This window comes from Scatophagus argus, chromosome 4, assembly GCF_020382885.2.
Source record: "Scatophagus argus isolate fScaArg1 chromosome 4, fScaArg1.pri, whole genome shotgun sequence".
Classification (NCBI taxonomy): domain Eukaryota; kingdom Metazoa; phylum Chordata; class Actinopteri; family Scatophagidae; genus Scatophagus; species Scatophagus argus.
Genome location: NC_058496.1, coordinates 11,131,776 through 11,156,286, shown reverse-complemented (window position 1 = coordinate 11,156,286; position 24,511 = coordinate 11,131,776). Strand labels below are relative to the sequence as shown.

The window sequence follows — 24,511 nt, the reverse complement described above, 5'->3', positions numbered from 1 at the left end:
CTTCTGTTTGACCAAATTACCACAAACTAACAACAAAATCCGGCAGTATTGTTTGCATTGGACTGAGTGGGTACATGTAGGCAACAGAGGACATACACAGTACATGCATCGCTGTAAATGGGGTGTCAAAATAAATAAATAAATACAGATACAGATAAAATAAAAGGTTTAACAGAATTCTACAGGACCTCTTACACGTTTACCTGGACAAGATCTTAAGTGGAATGTAAATGTTAATGATTGACCGCTTAAAGCGAAGGCTTTGTTGTTCATGCTGAACAAATGAAAACTCCTCATGGTTTGAGGCAGGATTAATGGCACAGAATCTGCTTCAGTTTATCATGCTGTCTCACCAGCTCACTCCATATGTGTGCTTGTGTATTCAAATGAAGCCCTGAATCAAAGATAGTCCTGGAACCACTCAATTTGCAAATAACTGATTGCCTAGCAGTGCTGTCCCTCAGGATATTGTACCAAAGAAGAAACATGAAATTGAACTCCTTTCCAAGTCTTGGTTGGATTGTGTATTTAGAGGGAAAAAGTAGTCCCTTGGGGAAGATAAAGCAAGCAAAATGTCGATTTGCATATTAAAAGTAGTAATTTGCTTTACGTAATTTATTTGGTTTTTGTCAAAATAAGATTAATATCTCCCAATGGATTTCCAGATGCATAAATTCAATAAAAAACGTTTGACTATAATGTAAGAGACTTGCCTTGGAGCAGTTTTTAAAGGAGAGGCTGTACTGCTGCCGTCAACCTCTTAATGGTATATTGACCTCTTGATGTGTTTCCTCGCAGTTAACTTTCCACTGTAGAATGAGTTTCTGTCCTCTCATACTGGTCTCACCTCAGATGTACACAGTCTGAGCTCTTGGATGGTTCCTGCCTCCCACTGAAATTCTTATCGCTTCATTTTTTTTCTCCTGTCTTGACCTGGTGTGCTGTGTCATTTTCACTTTGAGCTTTCATTTTTTTCTGGGTTCCTTAATAGGACTTTCTATTTAAATTAGGACTGTCAAAGAGACAGAATGAATCTAATTAATTACGTGCTCTGTGATTCATTAATCGAAATTAATTGCATACATACATGTGAAAGTATTTAAAAATATTTCTGCAGCCCATTGCAATCCATTTTGCAAGGGATTTACTTAGTTGGTCACAGGTAGACTTGGTCTAGTGTGGCTTGATGAGGGTGGCTGCTAGCGCTAGCATCAAGTCTAGCTCGGGCCTCTGGGTTCGCCGTGAAATGATTTGCATTAAGGTAATATTTTAGGCTTGAAGTGCTCATGGGACCAAGCAGCATGTTCTCATCTGACACCATCATCGAACAGGTCAAAGGACACTGGAATGTGATTAATCAGGCAAAATTTTAAATTTAAATTTAAAATTAACATATTTAAATTTTTTTACCACATTATTTTTTCTGTGATTGATTAATCAAAATTAACAGATTATTTTGACAACCCTAATTTGTGTGTGCTACAGTGCTAGTAACTTAGGCATTGTATGCTTTCATGGTTGATTTGTTTTTGTTTTTTTTTTATAAAACATTACCCCTGGACCATCCATCGTTATCCATCATTCCTCCCGAAAGTGTGTAATCTTGTTAATAAAACTGTTCTCACCTGACTCATCTCACTTTACTTTCTTAATGACAATAAATGTTATGATACATACATAAAGTACATAGACTACTCGTAGAGTTACATGCAAGAGGAAAATTGAAACCAGAACCAGAAAACCTTTTAGAAATTTTGACCATGTTATTAGTTTGTCGCTAAATGGCTGGCACCACTTTGTGTTGGCCTGATACAATGGTAAGAGAAAATGTATTGAAGAAGAGTATACGCTAGCCTATAAATAATAAATTAATCTAGGAAGATGGCATTAGTTACTTTATTGGCCACATGGGGGCAGAAATCCATGACAGTCTGACACATTAAAGGCCTTCAACACCAAGGGTCTACCTACAGTACACAGGTGTTTTCACACATTTGCTTGATTAGACCTGAATAAGGACAGCGCAGGCTGTAGAAACTGTGCTTGACTGAAATAAGTATCCCCTCTGACCAGCTTGGTTGCACCTGGTAAGATGGCAGATATCGGTCATGTCATGGCCTAGCTAATCAGAGTAAGTGAAAACATGCATTTGGTTATGCAGACCCTTCAAGTTGATACTGTATAGCTAATGTGTTAGCTTACAGCTGGATATGGGCACAAGGTTAGCATAGATTTGGAGCCCTGTTTCTGACCAGTTACATATATACTATATACATATAGTGTATAAGTCTCCATTCTCCTCTATATGTTGAGATATCAAGTCCTGACAAATATATCAGGGCTCCTTTAGCTGTTTTCCATATAGAAAATAATTAGATTAGATTAGATTCAACTTTATTGTCATTACACATGCACAGGTACAGGGCAATGAAATGCAGTTTAGCATCTAACCAGAAGTGCAGATATAATCAATAAATTAACAGTATGTACATGGTATATTATGTGAATAATTTACAAGTGATTTACAGATTGGGTACTTTGAACATATACAGATGGATATGTGCATTAAATGTAGTAGACTATAGGCAGGAATATGGACATAATTTACAAGCGTATATGTACAGATGATGAGTTATGCTATACAAAAATACTGGTGAAATGGACATTAAATAGTGAATAGCTAATCTGACACATTGTACAATGGAAAAACAAGTACAATGTGCAATGTAGTTGGTGTTTTTACTATTTGTGTTATTTCTTAAAGGTCAACAGTCGTCTCCACTGTGAGTTTCTTAAATTGACAAATGATCAAATGAAAACTTTCACCTGAAAATGGCGCTGGATTAGAGGTCTTTGAGGTGACTGCAATCATTCAAAATCATTCTCCTCCATTTGTGTCCGCACTTGTCCTCTCTCCATAAGGCAAATTCAACACAGTTCATGCTGGCAGTTTTGCTGGGAAACTAAACTGGTGTTGCTTAACCAGAGTTCCTGTAACACTGACCCAACAGAAAAGTGATGATTTTATACTGACTCTTTCTCACACTGCCATGTTATTTAATCTTTTTAACAGCTACCAGTCAAAAAAAAAATTAAGTTTATACAAAATTTAACTTAAATTAATAATAAATACAATAAATTATGTAATAATAAGTGGTAAGACTGGTATAGACCTTCATAGTATGTGTTGAATAATATCATCATATGTTATTTGATGTTATCAAATGCTCTAAATGATTATTGTGACATAAATTCTAAGTCAACAGAATGATAAATTAGACATTAATACTTAACAATACAGTTACAAATAATACCGAGCAGAAATGTGGTATTGAAATCCATATGATTCGATCCTTTATTTGCCCTCTAAGTGCCTATAGGCATACTTACAATTCTGAATATTTTTTATACTTAATTTTTGCATGCTGTCACATTCCTTTTTCCCCACTTAAGTGTTTAAAAGTATACCCCCACTAATAAAAAAAAAGAAATATTAAGAATAGATATAAATTTTCATTTTGAGCTTGGGGACCTTTATATTACTTAGCTACTAAAATATATATATCTGGTGCTATAAGTCCTTTTCTCACATTTTAGTGCTTCCCATTTTAGTGTTTCATTTAGCTTCTCCTGTTAGTTCCCTGTGAAGAAACATCTGCATGTTTTTCTTTGTTCTGATTCTGGTTTGTTATATCTTCTTCTTGTGTTCACCAACTCCACACTTCTTTCTTTCCTCCTCATCCAGGTGTCCGATGATTCATCTGATTCCCCGGAGCCTGGGTCAGTCACCTGCATGGAGCCTTTCCTTGTGCGGAGGTTGTCTTGTCGGACAGTCCAGTTGCCCCCTTTGGCCTTTAGACAGGCAGAACAGTACTACTGTGATCGCAAGCCTGAGTCAGACACAGTCACAGTTCCACCACGGCCCACAACACTGCCACTACGTACCCCACCACTCATCGCCATCACCTCCGCTGACACTAGCAGGTAGGACAATGTGGACATGCTTCTTTTCACCCACAAAATGTCTTTGAGTGGAATGCGTAATTTGAGCAGGGGTTGAGTAGAGTGGAGTGGTTTGTTGGATCAATACAGAACCTGTTTGAGGTGACTGAAGGCACATCATCACATCAAGTACCTGACACTGTTTGGAGGTTGAAATGCATTTTTGTTTTTAAACATCTACTGGTTTACATTACTACAGATTGTGGTTTATGTGCTTGGAATCTCCTTGAAGATGAATTATCCCAAAAGAGATACATTTTCTGAGTGAAGTTACTGAGTGGTTTGGTGTGGTCGCAGTCACTATGTGGCAAATTTGTCCTACTCCCTGAAAGATACTGTATAATTGGAAAAATTGGTGGTATGCTTTAAGTATGCTTTAATAACATGCAAGCCACTGGTATTTAAATTATCCCAGACTGGCTACATTCTCAAAGGAGTGTGACTCATCAAATAATGAGGCCTAATAGATAAATTTTTGCCACCACCGTCACTTACTAATCTTAAAATGGAATGTAATTCACCCTTTGAAAAATGATAAACAAGATAAAAGCAGCATCTCATAAAAAAAAGAAACCATTAAAGATCGGCACCTTTTTGTTGTGGTTTTGATTAAAGTACTAGTAGTCCTATACATATCATTTATTGAATTTTGACTGTAATTATCTGCGTTTTGTAAGACATTTCCTGTAACATATAGAAAGTGTTAAAGTCTCATTTTTAGAGATTATGGCAAATATGTAGTTTTATCAGTTGTATGAGAGAGTACAAACACATGTATGAGAAATCTTCAATATTACTTTTAGTGTGCACTCACAGGCTCAGATGCTTAGAAAACTTACCCTACAACAAGTGAGAGAAGAATCACACTCAGATAATGCTGAAGAATGTATCAGTGGTTTAGATGAAATGAGGTTTGGCGGAGACAAACACCAACCAGTTTGATTGTCTGAGGGCAGACAGAAAACAAACATACCAAACAGCATTCTCTATTAAAGACACAGGTCTATTGGGGATGTCATAAATGCAGACAGTTGGAAATGGGCTATGAATTCAGTGGCCAAACCTATCTGTCAGTGGAAAATCCCATTTGTCCTGGGGAGTATTCTCCATCGGATAACACGACAGATTTAAATCGTCAATCAAAGAGAAAGTGATGCTCTATTGACTTGCCTTTGATCGTAATGCTTCAAAAGGCTCTGTATCTCTCTCATCAACATCATGTTACCTGCATAACACTGTTCAATAGCTCGTCATGTGCCAGATGGGAAAGAAAATGCACCAGTTTAGTCTTTATTTCTTCCTCCTTTTCCTGTCTCTGTGTCTCTTTGCCAGGATGATCGAAGCTGCAGTGTCTCAGAGTCAATGAACAACAGAGAAATGAGTAGTGAGGTAAAGCTTATTAATAAGGCCTAAGCTTGTTAAAACGGCCTTAATTAGAGAACATAACCAGTAGACTTAGCAGACAGATTTAAACAAGAAGAAAGTGTTATTGGCTTGTAGATGTCTCTATAGGGAAACAAGAAAAACTGTTGCCTATTAGTGCCAAATTACATTGCAGGCAGAGCAATTTTCATGACACCTCTGATGCACAATAATGAAAAAATTGTTTCCGCTGTTATTCCTACGTAAATATCAATAACATGTTGATTCCAGGAAATGCGACATATTTTGTTTGTAGCTTGGTGTGTCATACATCTACACCGTTTATGAAATTGTCTACCGTATCACCAACAGAAACTGCTACCCATAATGAAGAAGCATAGTGGGCACTGAATAAATTACTTACAGTCATTGTGATAATGCCAGAAAGTGTCAGACATTAGATGCAGTGCCAGCCCATCCCCTGAATAATTGCCTGCAAACTTCTATGTGAACTTCAGTAAAGGGCAAACTCTTCCCAAGTGTGTTTGACTGACCACTCTTTGAAAATAGTGTCACATCAGTTGGATACCAACTGAGTTATTTGAAAGGAGGTTGTGCAAATAGTTGAAGGAAGACAAATGCAGCACAGGCCTGTCCCCATCTCCTCTACTTCAGACAGCTGTATTGACAATTTTCAGTTATGTCATTGCCTTTTGCCTTTTCTTGTCCTTGTTTTCCATTGGAAGGAGAACTTCAAAAGTTTTTTTTTTTTTTATTTTCTAATCTTACTTTTTGAAATTATTGCCTGCAGCACAAATGTGTTATGAAAAGAAAGTGTTTTGTTGTTCAATAGTATATGCCTGACAACATTTTTGGCTTTGATTTCGGATTTATTGTTTTTTAAGCCCTTCTGAGAAAAAAACAGTCTACCAATCAAAGCATCCACTAAGTTTAACCTCACATCAAGCAATTTTGACTGATTACATGGCAGAACATGCTAAGTATGAGCCTTTAAAAAATGGATGTAGGTAGAAAAATGGGTGATGGGCAGAATTTTAGGGCCATACATCTCGACTTTGCTTCAAGCTTGATTCATCTATAATTTAACACAACAGTGGGGAAGAAATATACAGTTATGAAGCATTAAGGATAGAAGACATGCCACACTAAATGCAACAGCTCTAACTTTTGACTGAATTTAGTCTCAATAACTTTGTATGTGGCTGAATGAGACTGCAGTGTTAATGCCAAGTAGCAAAGTAGTCCACTATGTTTTTATTAGAAGCTCTCATAATATCAATACAAAACAATGAGTCTGTCCATTAGTCCATTAACAGTACCAGTGTCAGAGTTTCCATTGTCCAATAATTACCCCTTTTTCAACTAGAAAAATCAGTTTAAGTCTTACATATTTAGATCTCTCCAGTCATCATCTAGATGAAAACAATTACACCATACATTTTTCACTTTGTGGTTTTACAAAGTCACTGAAGAGCATATTTACCCGGTTTGAAAATATTCATAAGTCGCACGCATTGCCAGGCTTTGCGCAGCTGCTCAGCTGCTGAGACCTAGAGACTCTGGAGGAAAGAACTGTTGGCAGAGCTGGGGTTTCTGGAGGAATAAACAACCTGATTCTGCTCTGATCTGGAGCTGTTTTTTTTTTTAACTCTTTGGGATTAAAAAGTCTATTTATCTTCACTCTTGTCTCTCAATTACTCTGCTGTAGCAAGCTGCAACCTCCAATGCCTGCCTACTCCTGACTGACTTATGGCTAATGTACAGCAAGGTGTTTTGGCTGTTTAGGGCAAATAAACACCAAACATCAAACTAGATGAGGGGGTAAGACTCACACAAGTAACATGTCAACAAAATTTGCTTTGCACAGGCACAGTTTAAATTGGAATAAAAGACATGGATAATTGAGTGCTGATTCTCATTTCCTCATTTCCAAATTCAGACACTTTGGGTTGGTGATGCATGACACCAGCCATCTCCATGATTTTTTTGAAACACAGATAATATTTGACCATAATTATTCCCATTTGTCCAGGACATTGAAATCTCTCAAGACATATGGACTAAATGGTATTAAATATTAATCTCTGTCCAAGGTAACAGTATTTGTCTTTGCTTCTTCTCAGTGACAAGCAAATACTTATTATATACCTACAGTAGTTTTTGATAAGAGTGGATATCTTTATAGAATTTATAGCCCTCACTCACCCCTCTTTTATTTAATTTTAAGTCACTGAAGGTTTGTAAAATTGCATTGTAACTGAGAAACTATTTTCTGGGAAATGGTTAGATTTGGCTCTGTCAAATAAGTTGAGTATTGGCACAGATACCAATCAGTACTTATGGCACTAAGGCTTATTTCAGTGATCAGTCTAATTCAGCACATATAGAAAAGAAAACCAACAGAAGGATAAAAGTGAGTTAGTATTAAAAATAATATATCAACACATCTCAATGTAGTGTTTTCATCATGTTGACTGAGAGCACCATATGGCTTGAAGAGCTCATGTTATATTCACTACTGGCAGGTATATATTTCAACAGATGTTTGATGTTTACATGGTTATTAAATCCAAGTGACAAACATTTATGCAAATGCAAGAAGTTGCCTATCCGGTACACTGCTTGGTGAAGCTGAACCCGTTCCCACGACAATGTTTGGGAACAAAGCAATGGAAAATAAATCAAATGAAAATCCAAATAAAGTCTCGGGTCTCTTCTTCTGCATGTGCTGTATCCGTGTGTCCCTGCAGGGAGTATAGCTCGCTTCAGGAGGGTAAGGGTGGACCGACACAAAGTCCACACATGAGCTGCTCATGTGTGCATACATGTGCTCCTTTATCTTTGCACTGTGTGCTGCCTCGACACCATTGCGCTTACCTGCCACGCGTGTTTTAAGTCACCTCATTTCAGACAAGATTGCATTTCTGCTGTTAAGGCAAGAGAGATTGCAATCCCCGCACTGCTGCATGGGGAAGTGTAAGGAGAGGAAAGAAAGAAAGCAGTCTCCTCTTTCCCTAGAAATGATGACAAACAGAACAGTCGAGGAGAGATTTAACAAGTTGGCTGGGTGTTTGCGCTCCTCTGTACGCAGTAGACATCACAGGCACAGACACACACATGACCCACACAATTTAATTAATTCCTGTGATAGTGAGCTGATTTTACCTGCAGTGTATTAATGCCTGATGTCACACATAAGTTCCTAATTTGGTAAATTATATTCACTTCCACAAACCTAAATCTCAACTACACTACTGGATCATCACTGGTTCAGTGTTGTCTCATTTGATTTAGCCACCTGGCTCTCCGCATCATCCCACCTCCTGTTTTTCACTCATGGATTATTTCAGGGGAGGTCCTTTGGGTGGGTCCCTCATGTTTAATGTATTATCTTGTTCCCTATATCCCGTCTCCGCTTGTTCCTGCTGGGGGGGACTTCAGAAGGGAAGAAAAGTGTTGTCATGTCTGGATGGTTTTACGCACGCCGTACGTCAAGTGAACAATCGTCGCGGGGGCTTAAAGAAGTTTGCATGATTTTTTTTAAATTTTTTTTTTGGAGAGATCATCCGCCCGTGTGGACCGTCCTGCACTGAACATCTCGAACTGCCGCAGCAACACAAGCACCTTGCTGAAATGGGCGTGTGCAGGGAAAGCGGACAGCACTTGGAAATCAGACTGAGCTGAGACAGTTTCTCCCCGTAGCCTCATTTAGGGACAGTTCACCCCTTCCTAACCGCAGTTATCGAGGTTCACCTCGTGATGCGTACATGGATTCATTTTTCTGTCCAACGTGTTTCTGCGGGGCAGTGAGGACAAAGTTGATGGGAGTCAAACTCATTACGTGAGCTCCAAAAAAACAAACTGGACGTGAAGCACCCAGAGTATTTTGTTTTTTAAAGTTGTCTCCATTACTTCGAGGTTTCTAATTTTGCCTTCGGGGCTATTTTTTTTTTTTTCTAATAACACCTCAACTCGCAAGGTTGTTAAGCTCCCCCACCCCTCCTCCTCCCATCACCTTCCCCGGGGTCATTGTATTTGAATTCCCCTAAAGTGTTTATTTATTTTTTTTAAGAAATATTTTTTTAAACAAGCTTGGCAAGGAGGATGGACCCTGCCTGCGGAAAAGTGGGGACAGCGTCCTTGGTCACCGGCGGCGGAACCGGCGTGAGTGCGAAGGCGCCTAAACATCTTTGGAGGCAGCAGAACCAGGCAGCGCTCTCTCCGCTCCACCACGCGCTGGGTGTGCGTAAGAACGACCGAGTGAGACAAAGAGGCTTTTCGGACACCGAGAGATACCTCAACCCGAGGAACATGGACCGGACTTACGCAGTGGACACGGGGCACCGACCCGGGCTGAAGAAATCCAGGATGTCGTGGCCGTCGTCGTTTCAAGGTTTTCGACGGTAAGGGCAAAAAAGGCAAACAGCTTTTCTTCATCTTGCCCCTCTCTCTCTCTCTCTAGTTTCCCTCGATGAAGATGGGCGTTGTGTGCGAGAGCGGATAAGTGGTTTGGCTCGTATTCTGTCCTAACTTTGAGGACGTTATACTACGTTATTGACTCAGCCCGTGTCCGACCTCTGTTTTTCCGTCACTTTTTGTGCCACGCTGTCAAAAGCATTTGTCATGAACACTGCTGTGGTGGTGAATAAAGGATGGATAAAGTATGCTTGGGTCAGACGATAGCAAAAAGGTAAAAAGAAGAAAGAAAAAAAAAAAGATTCGTCGTAAGAGCATTGAGGTCATGCCTCTTTTGACACATAAATCCCCTATCTCACAACTTCTGTTTAATATATATTTTTTTAAAGAATAACGGATCTTTCTGGCGCTTACAGTTGGATGTTTAGGTGAGAAAGATGTGTGAGCCTGGGAAGGATGTCAAGTCAAAAGGGTAAGTGAGTGGTGGATAAATGCACGGCTAGTACGGGCTTTTTATGCTCAGTGCTGCTAGTTAGGTATCTGGCATACTGGGCACGCAGGGATGTAGCTATACTTACTGTAGAATGACAAAAGATACTGATGTAAATGAAAGATAGGCGTTGACCAAATGCAGGTCACAGGGAATCTCGATAGGTGAGCTCAGCCTCTTGTGTCCTTAAGATTAGTGATCTTTAAATGATTTATACCACTTCTCTTTAGGATCAGTGGATAGACTAGTGTTCGTGTTTGTAAGCGAAATCACTCTCTGCTGTCTGAGATAAAGGAATACAGGAGGAAGGGCTTTGCGTTTTCACTAATGCATGGTGACCACATTCTCTGAAATGACACTCATAATAATCTGACTCACTGCACATGACAACATGGATAATATTAGTGCACATGTGACAAGTTCAGCCTCTTCAGATGCTGCTTGCGCTGGAAGTATTTAACCAGAGCAGCTACTGTAAAATGACAGCAGTAATATTTGCAGTAACAGCAGTTTTGGTGAAGTCTGCCTGCATGCAGACAGACAGAAAGATACAAAAGCAGCTCTGCACTCGTACAGCCCGGGCGTGTGGGGAAATGTTTCTGCTCTAATTACTCACTTGTTCTGGGAGGCAGGGCGGGAAAAAAAACGAGGACCCAACAGAAATGAAATCTGAGAAGGTCACCTCAGCTCCATGGCTTAAGTGACTGTTGCAGATATAAGTTTCTCTCAAGCAGAGTGCCGTTTCTTTTATGTCTTTTATTTTATTGAAAGAACATTTTTTTTTTTGTTAATACATAAGTGCTCTTGCCTGCAGGTCCAGTCAGCAGTCAACTATAGAAAGCGCACTGGCTCGTCAGGCTGACAGACAGAATAGTCCCTGTCACTGTGGCACACTCCGTCACATGGAGGAGAGGCCAGAGAGGGATGGAGGGAGGGAGCGATGAGAGCACAGATGGAAGTGACATTACAAAGTGGTATGCTGGATTAATACATCCATGTGATATTAAAATGTTGCCTTGAATTGCTACTTTAACCTAACACGGTGAAATTTAGCCCATGTAATGCAATTGCGTCGGAGATCACTCAAGCACATTTCACATCTGCTTCAGGAGGATAATTAACATGTAGATCAACCCAAACAAATCAAATTTTAGACAGGAGGCTAATTACATAAGAGCCACACTGCACTCTGGTACATATACAAGAACATTAACACAAGGCCAAATCAAGATTTACCCTTTTTAAGCCACACACCAGCAAGCCATCATTTGTAGCTGGCCAGTAGGGTCATTTGATTGTTTTTCTTTTATGTACATCTGTTGGGGGTGGCACAGTGGTGCGGTGGTTAGCGCTGTCGCTTCATAGCAAGAGGGTTCCAGGTTTAAATCCCGGTCTGGGCCCTTCTATGTAGAGTTTGTGCCTGCGTGGGTTTTCTTCGGGTACTCCGACTTCCTCCCACAATACCAAAAACATGCCCATTAGGTTAATTGGCTACTCTGCATTGGTATAGAAAATGGATGGATGTACATCTGTTGGGTTGTATGTCTGCTGCCACTGTGACTTGCAAGGGCCTTCATCTGGTGTGGATGTCACTAAATGAACACATCTTGCAGTAGCAATGGGAATAATAATATACAACCCTCCCGTGACACATTGTTAACAATGGCAGTGCGATTATGTGATGCGCCGCATATTCCAAAACAATCAGAACAACAGCTGTTGCGTGAAAGCAAAACAGCTGCAGTTAAAGTTAATTATTTTCATCTTGTATAAAATATAATTAACTGAAACCTTAAAAAGCACATTAGAGCAAAGAAGAGGCAATTTCTTGCATCGTGAAAGCAACGTAGCTTGGCGTACTGCCTTATTGGCTGTACGGTTTGAACGTCAGAAAATTTGCAGTTCTGGCATTCATCGGATTGCTTTAAAAGCCTTTCAACAGCCTTTGAGAACATACAGCTGAGCTATGAGAAGACGACTAACTCATACTTTTCACACAAATGCTGTGTGATGTACGTGTTTTATATTTAAGTTTTTCACTTCATTTCACTTTTGCAGTTATCAAGACAGCAGGTCACACATCGTCGCACAAAAAACTCGGCAGTCAACTTGGTGTTTCAAGTCAGATAGACGTATTTCCTGATTACAACAGACCGATTTAAACATCTTCTGAGGCAGTGCCCCTGTAGAGAAGCAATAAGAAGAGCCAGCTTACTTATTCAACACTTCCACTTGGTATCAATCTTACATATAGAAAAGGACAGCAGATCTTTCCCTCAGAGGAGTGTGGATGTTGCTGTGGGTGCCCGAGCAGCTCATTTGGTGCAAGGTCCAGCAGCCCCAAGGTAAAACACATCACCCAAATGTGTCACAATCTAGGCTGAGCCTGGATGCTGCTCAGGGCCTCTGTGAGACCTCAGAAAGAATCTGGAGCATCCTTTGATGAGGAGATGGCATTTCTCCAATTTCTCCCCTACTGTTTTCCTGTCCCTGCCATGGAGGATGTTGTGGGGGGTTTTTCTTTATCTGTCGAGATGTCAGTGAAGAGGATGATCATGATTTCTCTTCTCTCCGTCAAATTGCTATCAGGATTTGGCGATTCTGTGGATGGAAAAGGAAATGTTCGAACAAAAAGGATGAAACATCTGAGGAGGGAAGGGATGGAAGTTGCTCCATTTGGACTTTTTTTTTTTTGTTCACCCCAACAGCAGCAGTTGGAAAACGTACTCATACACGCTTGCTCCATGCTGTATTTAATAGCCGCTGATTTTTCTCAGACCAGTCCTCCTCCTCCTACTGTGAGTGGCAGTGCCAGAGAGAGGTTTTTAGCCAGTATAAAGCATAGCCCCCTGGCTGTGTCATTAGATCCCAAGGGTGTTTGTGAACAAGGCAGGAACTGCTATTGGGTATGTGGCTATATATAACCACAGCCACAGCCATAATCATGCTGCATAGGCTGCTATGGAACTGGCACAGTACACGTATACTGCGTGGCTGTACTCCCAGGCATGTGAAATATGTCCAGAACGTGCTAATGAACACACCGCGGACATGCTGCTAAACTTTCTATTAGCAGAGATCATCATCAAACATCATGTAGCTTGGGTAATGAAATGGGTCATGAGTGATAATTTCAGTGTCTGTGAGATTTTCCACTGTGTGTGTTTAGTGTCACCGTATGAAAGGCAGGCAAAGCTGATAATTAAGTGAATGCCAGCCTGAGTCTTACTGACCTCTTCATTCAGACAGAAATGGAAGGTGTATTGATGTTCTTCATACCAGTCCTGTGACTTACTCGGGCTTTGAACTCTGAGTATTTACATCAAGAAGTTGCAGACACACTGAGGTGCCAATTTACCCAAAAGCTTCCTGATATTTCTACTACATATAGTAAAAATATTAAGATTAAGAGCACACAGGAGCTTTACTTTACTTGAGAAGCTGCGGCCTTTTTCTTAACTGTCACCTACGTTTTACATTTTCTGCTAAACATACACTCACGCACACACAAAGTTGCTGTACTACTTTTATAGCAGTAAAAAAGTTATATGAATTAACCCACTGCAGACCAGTAATGCTTTCATGTCACCGTTGAGTACTGGCTCACCTTGCTTGTTCCACAATGGAAAAAGAAATTAGAGTCGAATCGGACCATGCAGTGGAAAAACTACTTGATACAGCTATAGAGTGACTCTGGTCATACAATATATGGATACAAGTGGATGGGACATGTTTTTTCCAAGTGAATGGACTAAGTAACTATATCTTTATGGTACCCCCAAACACGGGGGCAGCCGTGTGCTCCTCCACCGACGGGCAGGAAAAATTTAGGTGTGGTGGAGTGATTAACGCGAAAAATGCTCCCCTCTTCCATTAGTCGACTGATGTGCCCTTGAGCAAGGCACTTAGCCCCCAATTTGCTCCCCGGACGCTTGATGCAGCCCACTGCTCCTGTGTGTTTCACTGCATGTAATTTGCTGGCTGTTGCATTTGTGTTCAACTAAGGATGGGTTAAATGCAGAAGACAAATTCACTGTGTGTATGTAAAAATAAATATACTGCCAATAAAGTGATTCTTAATTCTTCTTCTCATGGGAAGACACAAAAATCCATGCTACTTGACACTTACTCAGAATCCATTGACAAGCCTATAGTATTCACTATGACCACTTTAGTAAGTCAAGCACGGTCTGTAATGTACAGTTATAAAGTGACATTCTTTAATTGTAATTCAGTAGAAAAGTTACCTAACCTCCATCAAAGCGTTACACTCATCGCTCCTCAAGAACCCTGACCTCGACTCACATATCTGTTGTTTTGTGCTGGAATTTACCTTGAAACCAGTAATGATACCACATGAGTCGGTTAAATGAGGGGATTTGGATCATGAAAGGCCTCTAGACTACCTTTAGCATGCCATGTTATTATCTGAAGGACATCTTGTAAAAATGTGAAGGGCAGCACATTCTGTGAAGGGGATTGATCTTACCATAACAACTCCTCTCAATTCTAATACCAATGCCATGTGCGTGTTACTTTTTTTGGCAGCTCTTATCAAATTTTTCATGAGGGTGGGAACTTAAGGTAAATGATACAAGTCTAGTGGTGAAAATGTGGTTTTATTGGGATAAAATACACTGGTAAATGGTGTGATTGTGCAAGCATACATTATGTTGACATTCTGTGTTTGCAGTACAGCTTGTTCTCTATGGTGGAGCTTTGCACATTTTGCGAGCTGGCACACTTAGAAATATAAATGCAGACAGTTAAGCAGTCTGTGCTACTCTTTTGTCGAGTGTGAAGTGACAACGCAAATCTATTTCATTGATTGCCATCAATTTTAGAGTCACAACAAAGAAAGTGGTAGCAGGAATAGCTTTCTTTGTACTCTGTGTCAGAAAGTTCCCCTTGATCATTACATAATCCAGAACTGCATTAAAAAGGAAGTAAAGAAAAATTCTCGGATAGTGGAGTTGTACACAGTCATATCCTATACCTAAGCAAATACTGATTAAAAAACCTTTAACAAAATTCATGTTTACACATTATTCATACATTTGTTGTTGTAAAGCGGTTAGACAAGAGGGGATGATAAGAGGGATCCTGCTTGGTGGACACAGTTAGCCAGCGTCAAAACTGGACTATGTCAGACAGGAACCGCAGGCCAGCGTGAGTGTTGACTGGCTTTAGGAAAACATTATTGCTTCATAAAAGAGAGGAGCTGTGCTGAAATGGTGACATCTCAAATAGAAACAGAACTCCAGCAGCGTATGTGAAACAGAGAGGACTGGTCATCTAATTTTTACCAGCAGGAACAGTCATTTGTTTTTCATAGCCCCCCTCCGGCTCCCTTTTCCTCACTGATCATCTGCTAGGCTAATAAAATGCATGAAAACCATTTCTGAAGGACAGCATTGCCACTGGCTACAAGCCAAAGCTCCTCTAGACTGCCTGCTTGGTGCTGGGTGATTCCCTGAGCTCTTGGCTGGCTGTGCTCTACTGATCATATTACACTCCACAGGGTGGTAAAGACTCTAGCTGGGCTAGCAACTGGTCTGGTCTAGGGTCTGCTGATAGCTTTGAGAGAGACCATACAGAGGCATGAATTATTGATCATTTCTGTCAGGATACATGTATCAAAGCTGTGGAGAGAGCTAGGAAAACAGAAATTACTTGCCAGCATTTATTACACGTTAAAATGCACATGGTGTTGATATAGCCGAACTCCACTGCTTGCACCATGTGTTATAACCATAAATGTTGTAGTGTTGTGATCCCATACTTGCTTCTAAAGAATTAATTAAATACTTGTGCCACTTTAAAGCTGACTAAACAGTTTAACACTGTAGTTGGTCTATAGTTGATGTTTTGTTGTGTCTTTGAACTGAGCTTAATTGAAACAAATAACTTGTTGCTATGACTGTTGTTGAGCTTCACTTTATTTAATAAACCCTTGGCCACAAGGATGACCTCTGTAATGTTTCAGGGGGCAGGCTAATTTTCAGTGTTCGGTTCATATCATGTAAAGGTGGCTTGTTAAAGAGCAAAACAAGTTTAATTCTTTTCATGTCTCTTTTTCCTGTAGGACTGGGTGGACAGATTTTCAACAAAAAAAACATTTTAAGTGGTGATGATCACATTCTCCCTGGGAGGACACTTAGATTGAAAAAACAGTCTTGTGTAGACCAATGTATGGTGCTTTTTTGTGGCGTAAACGACATTCGGGAAAATCCAGTGATGTCACAGGGAAAACATGTTGCCTCACCCACCTGCTTAAGTAGAGCAGTTAGGCTACGGCGGATAGCAGGACGGCAACTGTTCTCTACCACATGCTGAAAGAAATGGAAGAGTGATAGACTGCATGTCGGATTCGATATTTAGCATTTGTCCAATTGCAGATAAAATAAAATAAAAGATGATGCAATGTAATTAGTAACTTAAGTTATCAAATAAATATAATGGCATAAAAAGTGTGACATTTGCCTCCAAAAAGTAAAGGAGTGGAAGGTTTTAGTATCTAGTTATGTTCCATGGTTGTTCTAAATTTTGACAGTGAGATTTTCATTTTTACTGAAGGTGTATATTGGTTTCAAATTTTGATTGTCGACCTCCTTGGTTACTCATAATCTGTATTGGTATCAGCCCTGAAAAAATAATTCCCAACCTGAAGTCACAAGGTATCATGTACAAGAGCATTGTTGTTATACTGCATTGGAATGATTCAAGGATTCAAGGAACTTTATTGTCATACCAGCTCACATTTACATGCCTATGGTCCAAAATTAGGACTCAGGTCCCATGAGCAATAAGTAGAATATAAAAACCTGAAATGAAAAGTTGAATAAAATAGAAATATAAGCTAAATAAAAATAGAATATTTTTATTTTATATATTTATTGAAAGAATATGAAACTAAACATTTAAATAAAGAAGAAGCCGGTTTTAGCATGTGCAGCATAAATATGCAATGAATGGAATGAATAAAGGGAGCTGTTTGAACTGTCAGTCATGCAAGGCCTTAATATCCCCTGCATGTTTCTCAGATTACTTTCCTCGGCTTTTGATAATTCTTTTTTTTGTTTTTATCTCTGCCAATTTACTTCCTTCTTCTGTCAGTCAGTGCATTGTCTTGAAACGTATCTTCTCCCTCTCCTGATTCATCGAAACAAACACAGGCACGCTCACAAATAACAACATTGCTCTGCGCACCTAGGCTCATACTGCCATACACTTACTCTAGTTTTCATCTTTTCCTTCCCTCTTTCCCCTTGTCTTTTTACTTCTGTCGTGCTCTCACACATGCTGTTTATGTCTATTGATTCGCCTTCCTCTTTAAGCATCTTGGTCCTGAATGATTTGCCTCTCAGGCCCACATGTCTCCTGCTGCATCTTGTCAGCTCTGATCTGACAACCTGCCATGCATATGTCTGAACCAGCTTGCACTGGTCAAGAAATGAAAGCAATCCTGCAGGGGGTTGAATCTTCACCACTTGGACAACAGCCATCCTCTAGCTCTACATCAGTGTTCACGAAAGCTAAATAAACGAATCCTGTGTTAGTGAATATGGTAGCTTGAGTAATTTTGCACAGCTGTTTGTGATTGCAAATCAGAAAAATTATATTTCCCTTCCACGCTTAATGCATGCAGCTCCGTGCACATTTGAGGCTGTTTCAGCTCCCCTGTTTGGTTTGCTGCCCTTGTGTGGTGTGCAGTAGAATACAGCTTCGGTCACAAAGCAAATGGGATCAGTTTTTTAACTGGGGGAAAGGAATTTAACTTGAAGGTGATTATGGTGACACGGCATTAAAAATTAAAGTTATCTCAGAGCTTTTCTGGTGTACAGTTTTATCTTCCATGCAGAAACAGTAATTTGCAGTTTTGTTAGAAAATAGAAACAGTCCATCTGAAAACATGAATGCATAATTAAGTTACGTTCAGCAGTGTGGTTGTAGAGTTACTGTACAAGTATAGACATCAACATGCTAGACACCTAGACTTCATCTCGACTAGTCTCCTTTCTTATTTTTGTTCAAATTGTAAAGTTGTAAAGAAATCAGTAGACCTTGTAGTGAAGTGCTGCGTGCTTTCATGGTTACACAAAAGAAAAGTTTCTGTTTCTCCCACAGTTGATAATGTAATTTTCAGATTTCCATATATGCTTTAGGCTTCCCATGACAGTATGTGTTACAGGTGTTACTAGGTGTTAGCGCATACACTGAGTACTTTACTTTCCTGCTGCCCATACCATAGTTGGCACATTGACAAGTGACAAGAAGCCTTGTCGGATGACGCCACTACAATTCCAAGCTAAAAGTTTGGAAGTTTGACAGAGTTTGACAGAGTCGTGGCACACAGTAGCAGGAGTCAGATCTCAGATGTACCTCGTTGCTGGATGACACCTGCTTGTGACTGAACACATTTAAATACACTGAAAGGACAGTCAAACAGAGCCCCAGCATCTCCAAACAGCCGCAGGGTATGAACAGACATAAAAAATGAATATTCTAACTTCGAAATGTTATCATGGAGGCGCTAATTTAACTAAGGCTTACTTGACTAAACCAAGGACCTATCATAGACAAAGACTTTGGATTGACATCAGGGTCATACAAATCCGAAGAAATGAAATATCAAAGTCAAATTCAGCCCTTTTTGATCAGAGCATAAACTCAAAACTGCATTTTTTTTTTTTTCGATTCTGAATGAGATATGAAATGATTGAATGTTACACAGATTGTAAGAGGTCTACAGATACTGAGTATAGTCGCTGAATAACTTTTCTTGTAAAATGTCTGCTGTAATCTGCAGTGTTGTCAAGAGTTTATTAACTGGTGGGAAAATTTCCCAGCAGTGACATCCCTAATATTCTTGAAAGGCTGACAGCAGAAATAATCTCTTCATCTCTGCCGTCTGCACAGTCATTGTTTTGCCAAACTGTGACTAAATATATGTTTCCATTTGTAGATTGCATGGGGGAACTACTGTTGCAAAAGTAGGCACTAAGCAACCTCCCACAGTGCCTACGACATGAAGCCGTGTATTTCATCAGATTTTAGCATATTTTAGCAAAACTGAGTGGAAAACGCCTAGTGTAGTGATGGACAGTGGAAAATTATAATGTGCTGCATTAGTTGTTGAAATTTTTAGGAACATTCAGAGTCTTTTTTTTCTGCTGTAATCTACTGCAACTGACACAAATTCAAGATGAGCATGACAAGCTCTCTCTGAGGGATGCAGCTTTCTTTAACTGTTGACTTTAAAGCCTGCAGGGCTTGTGTATTTGATATTGAAAAGATTTTAGGTGGAGTAGCAGTTGAAGACCATGACTCATGAGTTGATTTTATGTCACTCTGGGGATGTTTCTGGCTAATAAATCGGCCCAGGACCATTTGCTTATTAACAGGAGATGGATTTTGTAGGAAGACCCTTGGGGAAGAATGGACAGGCTGCTTGTGATGGCTCTTATTACAGAGCCATTAGCAGAGCTCTTCAGATTGTCTACTGAATTTTGTAAATGCAACATCATTAGAGGCGATTCTGTTCTACACAAGCTGCATCTGACCTACTAAGATTACCACCTTTACAATGAAAGTGAACTTCCTCTAATGATTTTCATAAAACTGTCATTTACAGGCTGTCACTTTATTCAGTCTTTGTGTTTGAGGTTCCAATATTAAATTATTTTAACATTTCTGTAAACATATTGTAAATCTTGACTGCTGTCTGTATTTATAGGAGCAAAAGTCATTGCAACAAACTTTCTATGAGAAAATACCATTTTGGTTCCAGTACATTCCAAACATCTTGAGATCCAACTTTCGTGCTTGTTGCTCGATTTGTGTTACATGGATGCTAAACCGCCAATGGTATCACTTTTGCTAACAGCGTTACAATGATATCCCACCCACTGTTTTTAGTATCAAGTACACATTTGGAGTAAGCTTGAACAGTGTCAACTACTTCACAGAAATATAGGCCGTGCTCCTCTTAACTGTGTTTAGTTAGTTTCTTTAAGTCCAAGAGTAACAGGTTTTCACAGGTGGATTCAGCTTATTCCAGTGCATCCCACAGATTCTCGATCAGGTGGGGATCTGGTAAGTCTGCAGGCCGTTGTTGTGGTCCTTGAGACATTCCTGAGCTGTCTGTAATGTTTAGGTGGGTGGTTTGTGTTAAAGAACATCCATGTGATTGGCAGAATTCAAGGTTTCCCTGCCGAACATTGCATTATAAACAGATGACTTGTGGCTGATCAGTGTATGAGCAAACATGTTAGGCTTTAACATCAAGTCAAAATTGTTTTTTTGGTTCTCCTTTATCACACACATGTCTGTCTTTGGTCCACTGTCCAGAACACAATCAAGCAATCATAAAGAGTAGGCATGAAGACCCACTGCAGCAATGTGTTGGTTTGTCTTTATTTTCTCTTCCATCACTTTTGCTGCCGACCAGCTCTTTGTTTACAAGTAAGTCTTGAGGTGCAACTGACTGCGCTGTTGTGTGTCTGCTGTTGTCACAGTTTCCTTGCAGTTTCTACCTTTTTTGTTTGTTTGTTTGTTTGTTTTGTGAAAAATTGTCATCTGCATAAATACTCACTTTTGTCATGGCTATTACTTGAAATGTGGCTATGACATCCATTGCATCTGTATGATCCATGTTTTTTTTTTAAAATTTGATTTATTCTAGTTTTATTTACCCATATGTGACCAGGAAAATCATGAAGAATAATTTAGTCTGAAGTCCGACTTCAAAGATAGATATTTTACCATGAAAATATATACATTTAATACTTGGATATTTGCATAAAAACATGTCATTCCCACACAAAAACGGCAGAGTAAGGGCTGTAGCTTTCACCTTTCACAGACTGTGACACTTGACAGCACACATTCAACAGCTTTTCAGAAATATGGAGCACTTGTTCATATCTGTCAATCTTAAGAATTGAAGTAACAAGAATCTCGATGGAAAATCTGTAGAAATAAGTGCAACCCATGAGCTCCCAATACGGTTAATGTTGTCAATGGCTTCCCTGTAGCATTTCCATCCATGCTATGATTTGTGTTGTTCATTTGCATGGCACAACTTTAAGGCCAGCTGTACAGTAAATTAGATTTATTTAAGTATGAAATAGATCCATCCAGTTTGTGGTGAATCATAATCTGCTTGCATTTTCCCTGAATGCATTTTACAGAAGGTCACCTTGCTCATTTGGGAAATAGTCACCATGGCTACATTAGTTAGAGGGGTGCACTGATTTCATTAGTGACGAGATCTCATGAGGATGCTTTGAGGACAGTGAGCAGAGTGCAGGAAAGAGGAGTGTAGGGAGGTTATTTGTAGAGAGCAGGAGAAGAAGAGGAAGGTCTTGTCTCAAGCACTTGTCATAAAACTGTTAAGTAGGTGCCCACTTTTTTAAATATGCTCTGCATTCTTGTGTCCTGGTTAGTTTTGATGGCTGTCTTTACAAGCTATCTTTTTTTTTTAGGAATGTGGCCTAATTCTGTCTGGTCTGGAATTGGTTTAATGATGTTTTCTCTAATATAACCTTGTTGGTTTATCAAAGCGTTTTGTAGGACTTGTAGAACCATACAGAGAAAAGAGTGAAAGTTGTTAAGTACTGTGTAAAATGTTGAACACCAGTAAAAACGTGGAGTTTTCATCAGTGTGCCCCAATTTAGTTTGAATTGTGTATGCTCACGGCTGCCAGTTTCACCATATTCCACTGAGAAGCAATGCATCAACAAAGGCGGGGAAGACGACTGCAAGCCGATGTAAAAGTTGCATGATTTAAAATATTTAGAAAATTGGTTCTGCAAGTGTTTTTCCGAGGAAGAAGAAACATTCAGCTTGTTTGTCAGACCTCAAGGACACACAGCGCGTTCTGTTGAGAAACACTGAATGTAAACACAACTTTGTTTGTTTACAAGAAAACTCCACAGACTTCCTTTTAATTTGGTGAGTAAATGCACGCATGAGGGTAGAATGCAGAAAAAGGTTATGTTACAAAGGAAGCTGATTGGAAATGTTTCAGGCCTTGTGGTCTGAGGATGCTGAGGATCACTGTCTTCACACAAAATAAGGAGAAATGGATGTGACCATTGCATCATGACGACAACGCAACAACTGTTGGCAGTTTCCTCCTTCCAGATTAATATCACTGATAAACAGACTTGGTTTGTCTTCAGCCTGATATTTGCGTGACAGAATAGTGTCAAAAAATAGTTTGCCTGGCATTGGGTTTTGTGCAAAGAAAGTGTCAAGGAAACAGCTAACAGCCTCACAAAGTGAATAAAGGAATTGTGGCCCCTACGAATTTTCCCCTCCATACTTTTTGTATTTGGTGTTCACATAGTTAGTCACAGCTAGGGAAATATGGTCTACATGCAGGAGCAATAAAAAAAATCTGTTGTGTCTGCAGGCCATCTTAGAGCACCGAATCGCTGTGGCCTACTTCTATCCCTTCCCTCAGGATGGCCCTACCTGCCTGTGTTCATCAACATCATTTAGCCCAAGATGACTCGAGGCTCTGTTGTAGCATATCAGAAATTCATACTGCAAAAGCTACAGGGTTTGGAAATGTGAAAAACAAACAAACAAAAAAAAAACTAAGCTGAATATGCTCACTGTATTTTGACCATTTAGGACATTTTTTCTTTAATGTGTTGTACAGTCACACATTAAACTTGGCAAAATATTTCTCAAGAAGTCTGTAGTTTTGAGATTTTACTTTTTTTTTGCTATGGGTATACATGCTAATTGTGAGGCCTAACAAGCAAACAATGGCACTAATTAAATTGACACTTGAATGTGTGGAGTGAATGTCTCCCTTTCAAAGCTTTGTTAGACTCACGCTTGGCAACTTGCTGTTGCTTGCGGTCGTTGACGAGGTCTGTAGCAGGCAAACTTCACGGCGTGCCGACACCACGCCATCCCCGTACAGTGTCTGCACCGTCAGGGAGTGAAATCACATCAGCATCTTAACCCATTTGTCTTCTCTTGCCTTGCTCCATCTATCATACACACCCACTGTCAGGACTTGCACAAACTACAAATGGGCAGTGTTGAAGTTAAAGAAGAAGCAGGGCAAAGATAGAGAGAGAGAGAGAAGCAGGAAACTGGTTTGACTGATGTCACATTGTTAAAAGACGTTTAAAAAGTTTTTAAAACAATTCATTAAAAGATATTATATATGAGCACGGAAGAATTCCACTCTATGATATGTAATATGGCACACACTAGTACTCACAACTTCTTCAGAGCTGCTCTCGCCCAGTGTGCACTGTAATTTGAAACCATGGCCTTGAAGTTGTGAGCTGCACAGTGTGCAAACATGCCATAGCGCGTGTGTGCCATAATGAGTGAGGTATGCCCTCTGGCATATTTCCCCTGAGTCAGAATGTAAGAGACTCCAGGTCTGTCCATCATATTGAGTCACTGTTTGTCCTCTGGTCCTACACCAGTCACATCTCTGGTGCCATATACGCTGTGAACAGGGACATTCCCCTGTACCACAATACTTCCTTAGTGTGAAACTCTGTGGCCAGTTGATTTTATATGGAGTGTATGAACAAAAAAGAAAGCTGATATTTTTCACAGTGAAAGTGGTCTTTCCTCCCAGTTTGTCCTTGCTGTTGTCCTCCCCACATAATGCAGTTCTCATTTGTCTTCACTTCAGTGCTATGTATATTTAGTTCATCTTTCTATTTATTTATTTGAGAATATGTGTGCCAATGAAGCCAGCATACGCAGACCTTTATGAATTAGCTCGGCTCAATGTGACTTACATAAAAAAAATGTTAAAGAAGGGATTTTATTTGAGCGTAAATCTTCTTTTCTGTTAACCGTAGATAGTGACTCTGATCTCTAGTATTTATCTCATAGACTCCAACTGCTTTATGCAAATATGTATAAATGTATGTGTGGGCAGTGAGACAGTGATTCACATGCCTATAAATCACATTTAAAAACATGACTTTTTCATCACCTCTGTCACAATGAGTGGCTGTGATTGTGATGAGATCGTCTCTTATTTTCTGCCTTTCACTCAGGAGATAAAATTCCTCAGTGAAATAAAAAGGTTGAGATGTCAGAACTCTAAGCTGTAAATTTAGATATAAGACACAACGCTGCTTAATTAATTTTGTTCAAGCCGACACAGTCTGTTAAAGACAACCATCTTACTCTAAAATGTATTTAAGTGGTTGTTATGCTTGTGCATA

The 24,511-nt window shown here is 39.7% G+C and overlaps 1 protein-coding gene across 2 annotated transcripts in view; it reads left to right on the top strand.

Annotated features, from left to right (window-relative positions):
• pde4d (phosphodiesterase 4D, cAMP-specific) overlaps positions 1 to 24,511 on the top strand; it is a 160,228-nt gene that overhangs the window by 26,630 nt on the left and 109,087 nt on the right. Inside the window, exon 3 of one of the 2 annotated variants that reach the window (XM_046387674.1) lies at positions 3,746 to 3,984. In XM_046387674.1, the coding sequence (XP_046243630.1) occupies positions 3,746 to 3,984 (239 nt within the window). Of the gene's footprint in view, positions 1 to 3,745; positions 3,985 to 7,852; positions 9,789 to 24,511 lie in introns of those variants that run through there. The other variant, XM_046387673.1, reaches the window with a different exon arrangement.